Source organism: Ascaphus truei, chromosome 5 (assembly GCF_040206685.1).
Source record: "Ascaphus truei isolate aAscTru1 chromosome 5, aAscTru1.hap1, whole genome shotgun sequence".
In the NCBI taxonomy this organism is placed as follows: Eukaryota; Metazoa; Chordata; class Amphibia; order Anura; family Ascaphidae; genus Ascaphus; species Ascaphus truei.
In genome coordinates this window covers 308,521,059-308,541,516 of record NC_134487.1, presented here as the reverse complement: position 1 = coordinate 308,541,516, position 20,458 = coordinate 308,521,059, and the positions used below count along the sequence as shown (strand labels likewise).

Sequence of the window (20,458 nt, the reverse complement as noted above, 5' to 3'; positions counted from 1 at the left end):
AGTCTCCTCCCCAGGCCCCTGCACCCAGCGAGGCTAGAGTCTCCTCCCCAGGCCCCTGCACCCAGCGAGGTTAGAGACTACTCCCCAGGCCCCTGCACCTAGCGAGGCTAGAGTCTACTCCACAGGTCCCTGCACCTAGCGAGGCTAGAGTCTACTCCCCAGGCCCCTGCACCTAGCGAGGCTAGAGACTACTCCCCAGGCCCCTGCACCTAGCGAGGCTAGAGTCTACTCCCCAGGCCCCTGCACCTAGCGAGGCTAGAGACTACTCCCCAGGCCAATGCACCTAGCGAGGCTAGAGTCTACTCCCCAGGCCCCTGCACCTAGCGAGGCTAGAGACTCCTCCCCAGGCCCCTGCACCCAGCGAGGCTAGAGACTGCTCCCCAGGCCCCTGCACTTAGCGAAGCTAGAGTCTACTCCCCACGCCCCTGCACCCAGCGAGGCTAGAGTCTCCTCCCCAGGCCCCTGCACCTAGCGAGGCTAGAGTCTCCTCCCCAGGCCCCTGCACCTAGCGAGGCTAGAGTCTACTCCCCAGGCCCCTGCAGCTAGCGAGGCTAGAGTCTACTCCCCAGGCCCCTGCACCTAGCGATGCTAGAGTCTCCTCCCCAGGCCCCTGCCCCTAGCGAGGCATGAGACTGCTCCCCAGGCCCCTGTACCTAGCGAGGCTAGAGTCTACTCCCCAGGCCCCTGCACCTAGCGAGGCTAGAGACTACTCCCCAGGCCCCTGCACCTAGCGAGGCTAGAGTCTACTCCCCACGCCCCTGCACCCAGCGAGGCCAGAGTCTCCTCCCCACGCCCCTGCACCCAGCGAGGCTAGAGTCTCCTCCCCAGGCCCCTACACCTAGCGAGGCTAGAGTCTACTCCCCAGGCCCCTGCACCTAGCGAGGCGAGAGTCTGCTCCCCAGGCCCCTGCACCTAGCGCGGCTAGAGACTGCTCCCCAGGCCCCTGCACCTAGCGAGGCTAGAGACTGCTCCCCAGGCCCTTGCACTTAGCGAGGCTAGAGTCTGCTCCCCAGGCCCCTGCACCTAGCGAGGCTAGAGTCTGCTCCCCAGGCCCCCAGTTGGTATAGTATCTTGTTATTGTGTATTTTGTCTGCCGGCGTGCCAGAATAAACCTCATTTTATTCAACAACTTTGTCCCGTCTGGTGCTAGTGATCCCAGTGTTTTCGGTGTAAAAGTATTGATCTCCCGTGACACACCTCTGGCAGCATCTGTGGCTTTCACGTAAAAACCTAGGGAAGACTTGGTTGCACCACAAATTGGTAGCCCACTAGCCCCCCTCAGAGTACCGTCTTAGAAAGTTCCAGCTTATAAGTAATACTACATTTACAAACATCTCAGTTTAATAAAAATATACTTTTACACTTCTACCTTGTCTAAGTCTTCTGGGCTATGAGAGGTAGAATGGGACTATATACTTTTATTCTCACTAGCCATATCCCCCCCATACACTGTAAACCTGACTTAGACTGTAAAAACCTTATAGCCACATTGGCTATTAAACATTTTATGAAACATGAAAAATATTTCCCATTTTTCTTCTACGTCCCACAGTAAAATAAAAAGATGCTTAGCTTAAATCTCAGAGCTGTAGATAGTTCCCTTAAGGAATCCTAATTTTCTTTAGAACCAAAGCATGCTTCGGCGCACTCCCAGGGCTGTATCTCTTTACTGAAACTAGGACTTCGGTTTCATACAACTTCTCGCAACCTAATATATAGTTGGTGAAACCACCCGGAACCTCTATCCTGATTCTGGAGTACCTGGGCATATACTGGGGGAAAGCAAAGGAATGGAAGCAGGCACACGGTCTTTCTAAAGGTGCAGTTTATTGTGCCACCAAAGGTCCATTGTTTCGGCAAATAGATTGCCTTTATCAATCTATTTGCCGAAACGTTGGACCTTTGGTGGCACAATAAACTGCACCTTTAGAAAGACCGTGTGCCTGCTTCCATTCCTTTGCTCGAGTATCTCTGGGATGTCTGGACCTCCCTGGATACAGCGCACCGGCAGAGAAGCACCCCCCTCCAGCACCTACCAGCGGTGTGCATGTGCTTCTACATATGACCATATACTGGGGGACCCTCACTAACATAGGGAACCTTGATTGTACCCAGGATACATAAATCCCTATGCCCTCATTTACCTTTCTGGTCTGTGCTGAAGCAGGGAAACCTGACGGTAAGTCAAGTAGCTGTTTTCAAGGGAGGATTTTGACCGGAGTGATGTCTATATGTCCCTTGGAATCTGACCTGATTCCCGGATACATTTTTGGGATAGCCAGCAACTCTGGACCCTTTCTACCTAGACACTTTCTGACAAGACTTTTTCCGTAAAGTCCCCCCTGAAACTCATAGCTGGAGAATCTCCACTGAGTAGCACCCCTGGAAAGGTAAAACACACAAAGTCTTTGTCATAGATAAGCTCATCTCATTTTACTGTTTTGGAAGAGACTTCTCAAGAAGCAGTAGCTTGGTATAAAGTTTGGAGACGCTGCAGAGGATTTTGCAGGGAAGAGAGCACAGGGTAAATCTCTTTGGGGAGATCCCTGTGCCTAGATTTGTAGGGTACCCCGGTTTCCCAGTTGTAAGTGTGTGTGCTCATTTGCTGTAAATAGCTGTGGATATTTATTTTTCCAATAAATTAATTTTATAAACTCTGTGTTTCTGTCTGTCGAATTGATCCCTGGTGTGTTAGGTCTCCTGTGACAGTGTTGCTTAATAAACCAGCCCCAAAATTAATCTCCCACATAGTACTGGAAACAAGGTGCTGCATTGCAGTTAGATGGAAATAAATTGACCTTCCAGACATTGGACACATCATTAAACGTATATGGGAGGCGATGGCCATGGAAAAATGACCAGCTATCTGTAAGACAGATGCGACAAATTCATGAAGGTCTGGGAGTCGTGGGTGGAGGCGCAACGGCCAGGGGAGAGGGCGCAGAAATACTTCCAATAGAATAATTTAGGTAGTGTACTCTGAGGTCTTGCTGTACAGGGACTATATCCCCCACTCTAATGTAGGACACAGGTGCCAGCGGCATGTTTTTAAATCGTGCATATGGGGAAAAGAAGACTTGTTAATCTCCTGCGGAGATAACATTAATCCATTGAAATATATTACAATCTGCCAAAATCGAGTTTATTAACTGAAATAGCGAAATGAAGAAGTGCTAATAGTAGGGTGTAGTATTTAAATGGATGGTACAATAAGAGCTTTCCTAAAACCAGTGTTCAATGTTTATTTTCAGAATTCCCTTGGATGACAAACTTTACCAGAGAGATTTAGAAGTTGCTTTGGCCAGTTCTGTACAAAAGACGTCGGCACACGTGGGAAGTGGAGGAGATGCACATGATAAAGGTTATAATTAATCTTGTTGCATCATTCATTTTGACACACTAGCTCACTTACTCAAAAACAGCAAGCTTGACCCTACCTGTCTTTCTAATTATCATCCTGTCTCCCTCCTGCCTTTTGCCTCTAAACTCCTTGAACGTCTTGTATTCTCTCGCTTGCTTCATTTTCTCTACACCTATTCTCTCCTAGACCCTCTACAATCGGGCTTCCGCGCAGCTCACTCTACTGAAATAGCCCTCATTAACATAACTAATGACCTCCATACTGCCAAAGACAGAGGTCATTACACTCTGCTCACATTACTCAACCTCTCTGCAGCATTTTATACTGTGGACCACCCTCTTCTCCTTCACATTCTCCATGCTCTATACTCTTGGTATCCATAACAAAGCTCTATCCTGGATCTCCTATTGCCTCTCCTATTGTACTTTGTGTCTCTTCTGCTAACACCTCCTCCTCTATCAATCTTTCTGTGGGGGTACCCCAGGGCTCTGTCCTGGGACCCCTTCTCTTTTTTCTTTACACACACTCTCTCTAGGTGACCTAATCACATCTCTTTGGTTCAAATATCACCTCTATATGCTGATGACACACAAATTAACTTTTCAACTCTTGACCTTACACCTGCTGTACAGACAAAGAGTCTCTGAATGTCTCTCGGCTATATCATCCTGGAGGGCCCTCCGCCAACTTAAACTTAACATGTCAAAAAACAGAACTCCTCATATTTCCTCCCAAAACTGGCCCTACTACCTCCTTCTACATTACTGTTTGGATCATACACACAATAGCACTCTGTGTACACGCTGCCTAGGGGTCACACTCGACGACTCTCACATTCTCCTCTCGCATTCAAAAGGTAGCTAAAACCTGTAGTTTTTTCTCCACAATGTTACAAAGATACACACTTTCCTCTGCTGCTCTACTGCTAAAACTCTGACTCAGGCCCTCATTCTCTCCCGTCTCGATTACTGCAATCTCCTGCTGTCCGGCCCTCCTGCCTCTCACCTGTCTCCCCTTCAATCTATCCTAAACGCTTCTGCCAGAATTTCTTTACTATTTCCCAAATCTGTCTCGGCATCTCCACTGCTGAAATCCCTCTCCTGGATTCCTATCAAATCCCGCATCTCACACTCCATTCTTCTCCTCACGTTTAAAGCTTTACACTCTTCTGCCCCTCCTTACATCTCAGCCCTAATTTCTCGCTATGCACCATCCAGACTCTTGCGTTCTGCTCAAGGATGTCTTCTCTCTACCCCCTTTGTATCTAAAGCTCTCTCCCGCCTTAAACCTTTCTCACTGACTGCCCCGCACCTCTGGAATGCCCTTCCCCTCAGCACCTGACCAGCCCCCTCGCTATCCACTTTTAAGATCCACCTTTAAACACACCTGCTTAAGGAAGCATATGAGTAACTCCGTGGTTGATACTATACACCACATACATTGACCGTGGCCCCTCGCAGACGCACTTACCAGAATGCCCCCCTGTCTCTGTACGTTCTTCCTACCAATAAATTCGATTGTAAGCTCTTCCGGGCAGGGACTCCTTTTCCTCAATGTTACTTTTATGTCTGAAGCGCTTCTTCCCATTATGTACTATTTGTTATTTATACGGTTGTCATGTGTATTACTGCTGTGATGCGCTATGTACATTAATGGCGCTTTATAAAGATACACAAGAAAGGAAGAGTAGAGGCTCCACGGATTTTATAAATGCAATAATTTATTGAAGCCAAATAAAGTGTCCCACGTTTCGGCTGTCACAGCACCCTTTGTCAAGGAGTGGCACATGTGAATGGGACTCTACTCTTCCTTATGTATCCTGTGCTTGGATTGCAGCGGGCCTTCCCTCATTGATTTAGGGAGCACTGGTATTACTATCTTAGATTTATTTTGATTTTTGGTGTGCAACATTTTCCCACATTACCCTATATAAAGATATACATACTTATTGGTTGGGGGGGGGGGGTTCCCCACGAAAGTTCACATTTCAATGTTTGCTAAACTGATTTCCTCCTAGATGGACCAGCTGGGTCTGTAACGGGTGCAACCACTGGGTCTGTAACGGGTGCAACCACTGGGTCTGTAACGGGTGCAACCACTGGGTCTGTAACGGGTACAACCACTGGGTCTGTAACGGGTACAACCACTGGGTCTGTAACGGGTACAACCACTGGGTCTGTAACGGGTACAACCACTGGGTCTGTAACGGGTGCAACCACTGGGTCTGTAACGGGTGCAACCACTGGGTCTGTAACGGGTACAACCACTGGGTCTGTAACGGGTGCAACCACTGGGTCTGTAACGGGTACAACCACTGGGTCTGTAACGGGTACAACCACTGGGTCTGTAACGGGTGCAACCACTGGGCCTGTAACGGGTGCAACCACTGGGTCTGTAACGGGTGCAACCACTGGGTCTGTAACGGGTGCAACCACTGGGTCTGTAACGGGTACAACCACTGGGTCTGTAACGGGTGCAACCACTGGGTCTGTAACGGGTACAACCACTGGGTCTGTAACGGGTGCAACCACTGGGTCTGTAACGGGTGCAACCACTGGGTCTGTAACGGGTGCAACCACTGGGCCTGTAACGGGTGCAACCACTGGGTCTGTAACGGGTGCAACCACTGGGTCTGTAACGGGTGCAACCACTGGGTCTGTAACGGGTGCAACCACTGGGTCTGTAACGGGTACAACCACTGGGTCTGTAACGGGTGCAACCACTGGGTCTGTAACGGGTACAACCACTGGGTCTGTAACGGGTACAACCACTGGGCCTGTAACGGGTACAACCACTGGGTCTGTAACGGGTGCAACCACTGGGTCTGTAACGGGTACAACCACTGGGTCTGTAACGGGTACAACCACTGGGTCTGTAACGGGTGCAACCACTGGGTCTGTAACGGGTACAACCGTAACGGGTACAAATTAACTTGTGGGTTAAAAAAAAGTTTTATTTTTGTGTTTTTTGTTGTTGTTTTTTCTTTAATCTTTATTGCTTGTAATTATTTCTTACTATGTTGTAGGTGTCCCAACAGTTACTGATTGCGAAACTGAAGATCTAGATGTTGTTCCTCTCTCAAATTGCCGTGTAGACAGCAATGTCCTAGGTAATCAATTTCTTTTTAAATAACATTTTTTAATGTTTACAGCATAGCATAACTGACCGGTATATGTAGATTGTAACAATGAAGACTTTGATAGTTCGGTGTCCTTAAACACAATTTGATGGGGGGCTTCTGGTGACGTCACCAGGGATGGTTGGGTGAACGAGGAGCTCCGTGGACCCTACTGCACAAACTTATAGAAAAAGCACCTAAAAAGCCCAAAATTCCCCCTGATTTCGATCCTAGGACAGAGGCAAACTCGCCCAGAATGTCCTCTAAAGGATAGGAGCCCGCAGCCCAAGAGGTTTCAAAGTATTTCTCGCCGTCCCAAAAAAGACTGGAGGAGCTTGTTGAAAAGCAAGATGGCGGCGGTACTCGAGGCCAGCCGGCCTCCGCGTGGGCCCGAAACCAACGGGGAGGATAAAGAGGGGAAGGAGAGCCTCTCACCAGAGAATATATGGAGGAGCTATTTGTCTCCATGCACGCCAAACTGCACCTCTCCCTGCAAGCTGATATCAAAGAGGCAGTGCAGGATATAAGGGAGGAAATCGCCTCGTTAACAAACCGTGCAGCTGAAGTGGAAACCAAGGTGGAGGGGGACCTTCACAGACAAACAGCAGCGGAGGAAGAGATAATCCGCCTGGGGGAGGAGATCGCGGCATTAAAAGAAAGCCAGGAAGATCAGGAAAACAGGGACAGGCGCCAAAACATTCGAATCAGAAATGTCCCTGAAACTGTCTCCCCCTCGCAAATCAAATCCTACCTTCTGGAACTGTTTACAACGATCTGTAAAGACATCCCAGAAAGAGACCTTGAAATTGACAGAGCCCACTGAGCTCTAGGGCCTAGGTCAGACGACCCCAAAAGGAGACGTGATACAATTGTGAGGCTTCACAGCTACTCCTCCAAAGAAAAAATAACAGCTTGCCGTGAAATAGAACCCCTCTCGTTTCACGACAAACCCATTCAACTGTTCAGTGATCTATCGAAACTAACAGTGAACCGACGCAAAGAGCTGAAGCCCCTCACCTCCCTCCTGAGAGAAAAGGATGCAAAGTACCGCTGGGGCTTCACCTTTAAGCTTATAGTGAACAAAGGAGGTCGGTTCATGAAGCATCCAGAGGACATGCTGCCATTCGCCCAGGCACTGGGTCTGACCCCCCCCTCCTTCATGGCTGGACTCCCCCCCGCACCGAGGACAAGAGGACGGTAGAGGCGGCCCAGCAAGAGCGTCCGAGAGAATCGCCGCCCTGCACCAGAAGACGCCGAGAGAGAAATAAACCAAAGCTGAACTCACCCCATGACTCCTGGACCTGAGACCCGCCGAGATCCACAGCCAGTTTGGAGACGGCGCCCCAATGCGACTGCCCCTGAGGACGACCAGCACGAAAATCACTATCCAGATCCCTTCCCGCGAGACGAGGAACCACCGCGAGACTCGGCGGAGAATTTTCCCATTAAAAGTCTCCCTGAAAAGTTGACCACCCTGGACTTACTATACAGCAGCGGTCGGAAGGGCGAGGACACATGGACAGTCCTCAGAACCCGCGGAGAGATTAACCTTTGCTGGCCCGGACGGTCCCGTTGCAGCGGCTGGTTGGTGGGGACTTTGGGTGGGGAGGGATATATGTTTACGGTATTGACCACAGGCATAACGCAGTCACGTTCCCTCCCCCCGACCCACCCGAGGTCCCCCCTGCCTCCCCCCCTACGCAAGGTTAGAGGGGTTCTCCCCAAAGAAGATCACTAAACCTGGGCGAAAAGATAGTGTGCCCGATGACCCCCCCTCCTTGTCACCCCCCCCCCCATATCCACCTGTCCCCAAGAAGCCATAGGGGAACAATCCCCACACAGTAAACAGCCCCAAACCTCAGAGCTTAGACGCAGAGAAGGCATTCGACAGAATTGATTGGCTATTCCTAACTAAAACATTAGAAAAATTTGGCTTCAAAGAAACATTTCCAGGCTTTGTACCAAAACCCATCTGCAATAGTTAGGCTCCCGGGCGGAAATTCAGAGAGATTCCAAATAAAAAACGGTACTAGACAGGGGTGCCCCTTGTCCCCCCTCCTTTTTACTCTCACCATAGAACCGCTGGCGACTAAAATACGAAACAATATAAATATCAAAGGCGTAGCAATCGGAAACACAAACTATAAAATCTCCCTATTCGCCGATGATATTATTCTGACCCTAACCCAACCCCAAACTTCCCTCCCCAATCTCCAAAGAGAACTGGAGGACTTCGGCAATATCTCAGGATACAAAATTAATAGTGAAAAATCAGAGGCCCTTAATCTGAGCCTCACAGAGCCAGAAGTGAAATTACTTAAAATAAACTTTGCATATAAATGGAGTCCCTCATACATCAAATACCTGGGAGTGAATGTATCGAAGGACTACCAATCACTATATCAGCATAACTACCCAGCTCTCTTGGATAAAATTTAAAAAAAAAGGATTTGAGCAAATGGGAAAGTTATCAGATATCGTGGATCGGAAGAATGATATCTATAAAAATGAATATACAGCAGCGGCAGCTCTTATTCGAGCAAAAGCCGCTGGCTGTATGTGGCTGAAAAGCGGGTAGCCGCGGCGCGTGGCGGCGCACTGTGACGTCACAGTCACATGCGCGCCCGGCTTCCCCGTCTTCCCCGGCTTCCCCAGGCTTCCCCGACACCCCTGGAGATGACATTAAGGTAAGCGGGGGTTCGGGGAAGCAGAGTGGCAGAGCAGAAGGGGTACAGGGGTCCGGAAGCGTGTGTAAATTGCGCGCGATGGAGGAGGGGGGGTGAGTGGGGGAACGCGGCGGCGCGCGTGCATTACTGGCGGCAGCTGGGGCAGATCCCGGCATGCCGCCGGTATTTAGTTCAATAAGATATGTCGCTACTGTACTCCCCAGGCTGCTATACTACTTCCAAACGCTCCCGGTCCATGTCCCTGGCTCAGAAATTAAAAACATCCAAAACAGGATGTTCCACTTCATCTGGCAAGGAAAAAGACCCAGAGTAGCCAGATCAGTGCTATTGTCACCACGAGGGAGAGGGGGCATGGGAGTCCCTGATATCTACAAATATTACCAGTCTGCCCAACTAAAACAAGCCGCACTATGGAACTCGGACCCAACTCTTCGGTGCTGGCTCAAAACAGAGACACATTATGCTGAGGTGCCTTCTCTGCCGGCATGCCTTTGGAGTATGAATAGAGGAGACATGCCCCCACAAAAATTTAAATTAAGGACGACAAAACACACCTGGGGGATCTGGTTAAAAACCAAGCTCAAATATAAGCTCTCTGTCCCTGGCACACAGCTTACGCCATTATTTGATAACCCCACATTCCCCCCCGGATGTAGGTCGAGACTATTTGATCAACTAAAGGCGAAAGGGATTAAGACAGTGGCTGATGTGCTATCCCTAGGGAGCCTCCTGAGCTTTCAGGACCTGCGAACCAAATATAAGATTCCGGATTTGAACGCATTTAAATACCTCCAAATCAGACACTTTGTCCAAAATCTATCCCAAAATCCGGAGCTCCCCTCGCTTACTCAATTCGAGAGACTATGTAAACCCGATTCGGACCAAAAGGGACTCATATCAAAAATCTATTCGATGCTAGAAACAGGGGAAGGCCCAGTAGAGCATGACTATATGCTTAAATGGGCCGCCGACCTGAACACACCCATTGAGGAGGAAGACTGGAAAGAAATATGGGAAGCAGCCTCCGCGACGTCCATATGTACTACCACATAGGAGAATATCTATAAGATACTCTTCAATTGGTATCTTACCCCAGTGAGATTACGACAAATCTACCCTCTGGCATCAGATCTTTGTTGGAGAGGCTGTGGTCAAAAGGGTGACATGGCACACATCTGGTGGCTATGTCCAGAAATTAAGAAATATTGGACTACGGTCCAAAATTTAATAAAAGAGGTCACGACCCTCGAACTACCTATTGATCCACTGACCTACCTGCTGGGGAGACCGACTGAGGAAGTCGGCCGACCAGTAAGGAAATTAATCTCCTTTATTCTCACAGCGGCGAGATGTGAAGTTGTGGCCTCATGGAAGAAGGTATCCCCCCCCCCACTAAGGGAATGATTAAAAAAAGAATTAATGAGCTGATGCAGATGGAAAAACTTACAGCCTATCTAAAGCAAAAGACTAACCCATTTTACAAGGTATGGGAACCATGGCTGATACTACAGGACAACACGATCCGTCACCACTCTTTCCCCCCAAACTAATGGGGGACCCCTGATATAGGAAAGCTCAAATACAGCAAATTGGAGGCCGGCCGCTTGGAGCAAAGGCTCCCCCCTCCCTCCCTCCCCTCCCCTGCTCCACTTCTTCACTAGCTTTAGCTTCCCCCTATCTGGGCATTTCGCCATGCCCCTCTTCCAGAAAAGGTAGAAAATGTTATATTGTATTGGGATGTAAAAATCATCATATGCATGTATGTAACCATGTAACTACCCAAAAAAATTTTTTTGAAAAAAAAAAAAAAAAACACAATTTGATAACGTAGGGGGGCACAGTTAAGCTCTTGGTAGCTCGGTACAGATTGGCGCTGTGAGACAGGGCTGCACTTAAACTAGATGGCACAGCGGCATGTGCTTCTGTTAGATAGATATCTATATACTGTATATATCTCTATCAATATCCTTTAAGGATCCACAGGTGCAGCTCTGAAGATCATATGAGGAGCACAGATTGGGTTTGTACAGTGTGATGTACTTTGTAGGCTCTTATTCTGAAAAGAAACTCTGGTGCTTTCAACTCCATTGGCAGTGAATAGTAGAAATGGGCATTATTTGCATTAATTGCCAAAACGCCAATTTGTTGCATCTTTAAACTTTTGCAAAATTGTAAAAATTCTAAAATAAAGTAAAACATTTTGTAACTTTTTTAAATGGGCAGAATTCGCTCTCAATCCAGAAAATAACATACTGTAGTGCGTTTGTTAGAGAGAGGCTATTTATAGAGGGCTCATTTACTTATGTACTTCCCAAAACACTCATCTATACAACATGCGGAGAGATACGTGGGAAGTCTGCTAAATATAGTCACATGATCACATTTGCATATCTCCCAGGTGTCTTTGCACGTGAAGTATTGGTGACGGTATACAAGTAAATGTACTAAATAGCTCTCTATCAAATGTTCACTTTTTTGCAAATGTAGGAATTGAATTTCTATAAATTCCCCCATCTCTGCTGAAAAGGTAATGCAATGAAATATCTGGTTTTACTAATGATACTTGTGCTGTATTTGGTTCTTCCGCCAATTTTATTGGGTCATGCTGTTTAAACCATAGATGGAAACAAAAAAGATAATTAGGTTCCAGTTGCCCATAGTTTTTATCTAGAGTACACCGCATAACATACAGAAATGTCTGAGGTTCCCGTATCTCCTTGTAACTGCAGCTAATGAGACTCCAAGCATCTCATTGACATCCACTCAAGGTTTGATTGGCCATGGGAAGTCAGACATGATTAATGCACCTTTCCCAACTCATTCATTCTGTTACTTTGCAGGCTTGGATGAGATCACAGACTATACCGAAGAGCAGATTGATGGTGGGAGGTGCAGACGCACTGCATCCAAAGCCAGCACAGGGCACAGGAAACTCCTCGTGGGCGATGGTAGTGGCGAGGAAGGAGCAGATGAATTTAAGCCCGATATTACAGCATGTATGTTTTGGATCTCAGGTGTATCCTTCATCTTGTAACTGCTATCGTTTATTAGATGTCGATTTAGATTATTTTCCTAATTCTTTCCCAAATGATTCTCTCTTTAAAAGGACTGTGCTGCTTTATTGCCTGAATGTTCCTTTCTTTGCATGCATCTGACATCTGTCGTCTCAGAGCCTCCAGCATTGTGGACAATTCCTAAGGCAGGGCATGTGTCCCTGTGTAATATCAGTCTGTCATTTGATTGGCAAACGTAGCTCATGAAATGTTGTGGCTTTAGTGACTATCCCCTTTATAATATCTCTTGCTATTGAATTGTCCATCGTTTAAGCATGTCCTGTGAGTAATGCTAACTAACTACATAGATTGGAAAAATAATAAAGAGATTACTGGATTTAATGGTGTATGAGCTCTTAAAACATACTGGACACCTAACAAGCTCCTATTGAACCCCCAAAATAACCACAACATATATATAAGCATATGAGTGCCACAGAGGAGTGCTACTGAGCATGGCAATATATATTTAAAACCAGAGACAGAACATAAAACACAGACAGAGCTCAGTGCACATCCAGTGAAACTCATACACGGTACAGTGCCTAAATATATATGTATAAATATCTATTAAATAAAATGGTCTTTTAGTTTAACATTTTTGGCCAAAATTGTTGTAACCCCCTCCCAAATTTAAATGGTTAAGGGCTCACTCCATAGCATCTTCCACTCAGGGGAACTAGCCTGCTTGCAGTTTGGCTGTGACATCTCTAATACAGAGTGCTTTTCCTGGTAATGTACAGGTTATTAAAAGCTTCAATCAGACTTAGAACTTTGCAACTAATATTGACAGATTTACTATAAATCATTCTTCCTGGTATTGCACAGGTTATTAAGAATTTATATTAGTGTTAAGGACCCCTGAAATGTGGTCTGCCGTGCAGTGGCTCAGGGGCTTACAACAATTTTGGCCAAAAATGTTAAACTAAAAGACCATTTTATTTAATAGATATTTATACATATATATTTAGGCACTGTACCGTGTATGAGTTTCACTGGATGTGCACTGAGCTCTGTCTGTGTTTTATGTTCTGTCTCTGGTTTTAAATGTATGAGCTCTTACATGATAAGCACTTCCCTTGGTAACTGTTGTCATTATTCTAGATGAAGATTCGGAGAGCACCTCATGCTCCAGTGGGGAGGAGGAAGAGTTGGAATGGAAAAAGCCCCAAAAATCTAAAGACAATAAAGGCATCCACAGTGTGAAGGGCCAGAGACAAATTCCCAAAGCCAAACTTAACGCTGCTGGTAAGATGAGCCTTTGTGACCTGTATAATGTATTTTTTATAAACATTTTGTAAATTATTTACAGATTTTGTGCAGCAGTATATATAATAAAATATCAATGTCCAGATGACGTTATAGCCAAATTTTTCTAAATGCCCAGTGCCTGACACCCGCTGTCATTGTAACGTATTAGAAATGCACATTAGAAATGCATGCGAAACTCTGACTGATGGGACAGACCATCATGGCTCATAACACATTTGTGTTCTTCACTCAACTCCAGGGGTTTTTTCCCTCTTAGAATTTCTCATTCTGGTGCAGGAAAGGAAATGTCACCCTAGTGTCACTACCTTGTGACATTATTTCAGAGGGAATATGCTCATTGTGATGCTATAAGGATATAGTGATAGTGCCCATTGTGATGCTATAAGGATATAGTGCCCATTGTGATGCTATAAGGATATAGTGATAGTGCCCATTGTGATGCTATAAGGATATAGTGATTGTGCCCATTGTGATGCTATAAGGATATAGTGATAGTGCCCATTGTGATGCTATAAGGATATAGTGATAGTGCCCATTGTGCTGCTAGAAGGATATAGTAATAGTGCCCATTGTGATGCTATAAGGATATAGTGATAATGCCCATTGTGATACTATAAGGATATAGTGCCCATTGTGCTGCTAGAAGGATATAGTGATAGTGCACATTGTGATGCTATAAGGATACAGTGATAGAGCCCATTGTGATGCTATAAGGATATAGTGATAGAGCCCATTGTGATGCTATAAGGATATAGTAATAGTGCCCATTGTGATGCTATAAGGATATAGTGATAATGCCCATTGTGCTGCTATAAGGATATAGTGATAGTGCCAATTGTGATGCTATAAGGATATAGTGATAATGCCCATTGTGCTGCTATAAGGATATAGTGCCCATTGTGATGCTATAAGGATATAGTGATAGTGCCCATTGTGATGCTATAAGGATATAGTGCCCATTGTGATGCTATAAGGATATAGTGATAATGCCCATTGTGCTGCTATAAGGATATAGTGCCCATTGTGCTGCTAGAAGGATATAGTGATAGTGCCCATTGTGCTGCTAGAAGGATATAGTGATAGTGCCCATTGTGATGCTATAAGGATATAGTGATAGTGCCCATTGTGATGCTATAAGGATATAGTGATAGTGCCCATTGTGATGCTAGAAGGATATAGTGATAGTGCCCATTGTGCTGCTATAAGGATATAGTGATAGTGCCCATTGTGATGCTATAAGGATATAGAGCCCATTGTGCTGCTATAAGGATATAGTGATAGTGCCCATTGTGATGCTATAAGGATATAGAGCCCATTGTGATGCTATAAGGATATAGTGCCCATTGTGCTGCTATAAGGATATAGTGATAGTGCCCATTGTGATGCTATAAGGATATAGTGATAGTGCCCATTGTGCTGCTATAAGGATATAGTGATAGTGCCCATTGTGCTGCTAGAAGGATATAGTGATAGTGCCCATTGTGATGCTATAAGGATATAGTGATAGTGCCCATTGTGATGCTATAAGGATATAGTGATAGTGCCCATTGTGATGCTATAAGGATATAGTGATAATGCCCATTGTGCTGCTATAAGGATATAATGATAGTGCCCATTGTGATGCTATAAGGATATAGTGATAGTGCCCATTGTGATGCTATAAGGATATAATGATAGTGCCCATTGTGATGCTATAAGGATATAGTGATAGTGCCCATTGTGATGCTATAAGGATATAATGATAGTGCCCATTGTGATGCTATAAGGATATAGTGATAGTGCCCATTGTCATGCTATAAGGATATAGTGATAGTGCCCATTGTGATGCTATAAGGATATAGTGATAGTGCCCATTGTGCTGCTATAAGGATATAATGATAGTGCCCATTGTGATGCTATAAGGATATAGTGATAGTGCCCATTGCGATGCTATAAGGATATAGTGCCCATTGTGATGCTATAAGGATATAGTGCCCATTGTGATGCTATAAGGATATAGTGATAGTGGCCATTGTGATGCTATAAGGATATAATGATAGTGCCCATTGTGATGCTATAAGGATATAGTGATAGTGCCCATTGCGATGCTATAAGGATATAGTGCCCATTGTGATGCTATAAGGATATAGTGCCCATTGTGATGCTATAAGGATATAGTGATAGTGCCCATTGTGATGCTATAAGGATATAGTGATAGTGCCCATTGTGATGCTATAAGGATATAGTGATAGTGCCCATTGTGATGCTATAAGGATATAGTGATAGTGCCCATTGTGATGCTATAAGGATATAGTGATAGTGCCCATTGTGATGCTATAAGGATATAGTGATAGTGCCCATTGTGATGCTATAAGGATATAGTGATAGTGCCCATTGCGATGGTATAAGGATATAGTGATAGTGCCCATTGCGATGCTATAAGGATATAGTGCCCATTGTGCTGCTAGAAGGATATAGTGATAGTGCCCATTGTGATGCTATACGGATATAGTGATAGTGCCCATTGTGATGCTATAAGGATATAGTGATAGTGCCCATTGCGATGCTATAAGGATATAGTGATAGTGCCCATTGCGATGCTATAAGGATATAGTGATAGTGCCCATTGCGAAGCTATAAGGATATAGGGATAGTGCCCATTGTGATGCTATAAGGATATAGTGATAGTGCCCATTGTGATGCTATAAGGATATAGTGATAATGCCCATTGCGATGCTATAAGGATATAGTGATAGTGCCCATTGTGATCCTATAAGGATATAGTGATAGTGCCCATTGCGATGCTATAAGGATATAGTGCCCATTGTGATGCTATAAGGATATAGTGATAGTGCCCATTGTGATGCTATAAGGATATAGTGATAGTGCCCATTGCGATGCTATAAGGATATAGTGCCCATTGTGATGCTATAAGGATATAGTGATAGTGCCCATTGTGATGCTATAAGGATATAGTGATAGTGCCCATTGCGATGCTATAAAGATATAGTGATAGTCCCCATTGTGCTGCTATAAGGATATAGTGCCCATTGTGATGCTATAAGGATATAGTGCCCATTGTGACGCTAAAAGGATATAGTGCCCATTGTGATGCTAAAAGGATATAGTGCCCATTGCGATGCTATAAGGATATAGTGCCCATTGTGATGCTATAAGGATATAGTGCCCATTGCGATGCTATAAGGATATAGTGCCCATTGTGATGCTATAAGGATATAGTGCCCATTGTGATGCTATAAGGATATAGTGCCCATTGTGATGCTAAAAGGATATAGTGCCCATTGTGACGCTAAAAGGATATAGTGCCCATTGTGATGCTAAAAGGATATAGTGCCCATTGTGATGCTAAAAGGATATAGTGATAGTGCCCATTGTGATGCTATAAGGATATAGTGCCCATTGCGATGCTATAAGGATATAATGATAGTGCCCATTGCGATGCTATAAGGATATAGTGCCCATTGTGACGCTAAAAGGATATAGTGCCCATTGCGATGCTATAAGGATATAGTGCCCATTGCGATGCTATAAGAATATAGTGCCCATTGCGATGCTATAAGGATATAGTGCCCATTGCGATGCTATAAGGATATAGTGCCCATTGCGATGCTATAAGGATATAGTGCCCATTGTGATGCTATAAGGATATAGTGCCCATTGCGATGCTATAAGGATATAGTGCCCATTGTGATGCTATAAGGATATAGTGCCCATTGCGATGCTATAAGGATATAGTGCCCATTGCGATGCTATAAGGATATAGTGCCCATTGCGATGCTATAAGGATATAATGATAGTGCCCATTGCGATGCTATAAGGATATAATGATAGTGCCCATTGCGATGCTATAAGGATATAATGATAGTGCCCATTGCGATGCTATAAGGATATAGTGCCCATTGTGATGCTATAAGGATATAGTGCCCATTGCGATGCTATAAGAATATAGTGCCCATTGTGATGCTATAAGGATATAGTGCCCATTGTGATGCTATAAGGATATAGTGCCCATTGTGATGCTAAAAGGATATAGTGCCCATTGTGACGCTAAAAGGATATAGTGCCCATTGTGATGCTAAAAGGATATAGTGCCCATTGTGATGCTAAAAGGATATAGTGATAGTGCCCATTGTGATGCTATAAGGATATAGTGCCCATTGCGATGCTATAAGGATATAATGATAGTGCCCATTGCGATGCTATAAGGATATAGTGCCCATTGTGACGCTAAAAGGATATAGTGCCCATTGCGATGCTATAAGGATATAGTGCCCATTGCGATGCTATAAGGATATAGTGATAGTGCCCATTGTGCTGCTATAAGGATATAGTGCCCATTGCGATGCTATAAGGATATAGTGCCCATTGTGCTGCTATAAGGATATAGTGATAGTGCCCATTGTGATGCTATAAGGATATAGTGATAGTGCCAATTGTGCTGCTATAAGGATATAGTGCCCATTGCGATGCTATAAGGATATAGTGCCCATTGCGATGCTATAAGGATATAGTGCCCATTGTGATGTTATAAGGATATAGTGCCCATTGTGATGCTATAAGGATATAGTGCCCATTGCGATGCTATAAGGATATAGTGCCCATTGCGATGCTATAAGGATATAGTGCCCATTGCGATGCTATAAGGATATAGTGCCCATTGCGATGCTATAAGGATATAGTGCCCATTGTGATGCTATAAGGATATAGTGCCCATTGTGATGCTATAAGGATATAGTGCCCATTGCGATGCTATAAGGATATAGTGCCCATTGCGATGCTATAAGGATATAGTGCCCATTGTGATGCTATAAGGATATAGTGATAGTGCCCATTGTGATGCTATAAGGATATAGTGATAGTGCCCATTGTGATGCTATAAGGATATAGTGCCCATTGCGCTGCTATAAGGATATAGTGCCCATTGTGCTGCTATAAGGATATAGTGATAGTGCCCATTGTGATGCTATAAGGATATAGTGATAGTGCCCATTGCGATGCTATAAGGATATAGTGCCCATTGTGATGCTATAAGGATATAGTGATAGTGCCCATTGTGATGCTATAAGGATATAGTGATAGTGCCCATTGCGATGCTATAAAGATATAGTGATAGTCCCCATTGTGCTGCTATAAGGATATAGTGCCCATTGTGATGCTATAAGGATATAGTGCCCATTGTGATGCTATAAGGATATAGTGATAGTGCCCATTGTGATGCTATAAGGATATAGTGATAGTGCCCATTGCGATGCTATAAAGATATAGTGATAGTCCCCATTGTGCTGCTATAAGGATATAGTGCCCATTGTGATGCTATAAGGATATAGTGCCCATTGTGACGCTAAAAGGATATAGTGCCCATTGTGATGCTAAAAGGATATAGTGCCCATTGCGATGCTATAAGGATATAGTGCCCATTGTGATGCTATAAGGATATAGTGCCCATTGCGATGCTATAAGGATATAGTGCCCATTGTGATGCTATAAGGATATAGTGCCCATTGTGATGCTATAAGGATATAGTGCCCATTGTGATGCTAAAAGGATATAGTGCCCATTGTGACGCTAAAAGGATATAGTGCCCATTGTGATGCTAAAAGGATATAGTGCCCATTGTGATGCTAAAAGGATATAGTGATAGTGCCCATTGTGATGCTATAAGGATATAGTGCCCATTGCGATGCTATAAGGATATAATGATAGTGCCCATTGCGATGCTATAAGGATATAGTGCCCATTGTGACGCTAAAAGGATATAGTGCCCATTGCGATGCTATAAGGATATAGTGCCCATTGCGATGCTATAAGGATATAGTGCCCATTGCGATGCTATAAGGATATAGTGCCCATTGCGATGCTATAAGGATATAGTGCCCATTGCGATGCTATAAGGATATAGTGCCCATTGTGATGCTATAAGGATATAGTGCCCATTGCGATGCTATAAGGATATAGTGCCCATTGTGATGCTATAAGGATATAGTGCCCATTGCGATGCTATAAGGATATAGTGCCCATTGCGATGCTATAAGGATATAGTGCCCATTGCGATGCTATAAGGATATAATGATAGTGCCCATTGCGATGCTATAAGGATATAATGATAGTGCCCATTGCGATGCTATAAGGATATAATGATAGTGCCCATTGCGATGCTATAAGGATATAGTGCCCATTGTGATGCTACAAAGGATATAGTGCCCATTGCGATGCTATAAGGATATAGTGCCCATTGTGATGCTATAAGGATATAGTGCCCATTGTGATGCTATAAGGATATAGTGCCCATTGTGATGCTAAAAGGATATAGTGCCCATTGTGACGCTAAAAGGATATAGTGCCCATTGTGATGCTAAAAGGATATAGTGCCCATTGTGATGCTAAAAGGATATAGTGATAGTGCCCATTGTGATGCTATAAGGATATAGTGCCCATTGCGATGCTATAAGGATATAATGATAGTGCCCATTGCGATGCTATAAGGATATAGTGCCCATTGTGACGCTAAAAGGATATAGTGCCCATTGCGATGCTATAAGGATATAGTGCCCATTGCGATGCTATAAGGATATAGTGATAGTGCCCATTGTGATGCTATAAGGATATAGTGATAGTGCCCATTGTGATGCTATAAGGATATAGTGCCCATTGCGCTGCTATAAGGATATAGTGCCCATTGTGCTGCTATAAGGATATAGTGCCCATTGCGATGCTATAAGGATATAGTGCCCATTGTGCTGCTATAAGGATATAGTGATAGTGCCCATTGTGATGCTATAAGGATATAGTGATAGTGCCCATTGTGCTGCTATAAGGATATAGTGCCCATTGCGATGCTATAAGGATATAGTGCCCATTGCGATGCTATAAGGATATAGTGCCCATTGTGATGTTATAAGGATATAGTGCCCATTGTGATGCTATAAGGATATAGTGCCCATTGCGATGCTATAAGGATATAGTGCCC

The 20,458-nt window shown here is 44.7% G+C and overlaps 1 protein-coding gene across 1 annotated transcript in view; it reads left to right on the top strand.

The window, feature by feature from the left end:
- Window positions 1–20,458, top strand: part of RAD51AP1 (RAD51 associated protein 1) — a gene marked incomplete at its 5' end in the record, with an annotated part of 35,933 nt that overhangs the window by 3,670 nt on the left and 11,805 nt on the right. Inside the window, 4 exons of the mRNA XM_075599212.1 lie at window positions 3,252–3,361; window positions 6,387–6,470; window positions 12,007–12,162; window positions 13,324–13,467. Of these exons, the coding sequence (XP_075455327.1) occupies window positions 3,252–3,361; window positions 6,387–6,470; window positions 12,007–12,162; window positions 13,324–13,467 (494 nt within the window). The remainder of the gene's footprint in view (window positions 1–3,251; window positions 3,362–6,386; window positions 6,471–12,006; window positions 12,163–13,323; window positions 13,468–20,458) is intronic.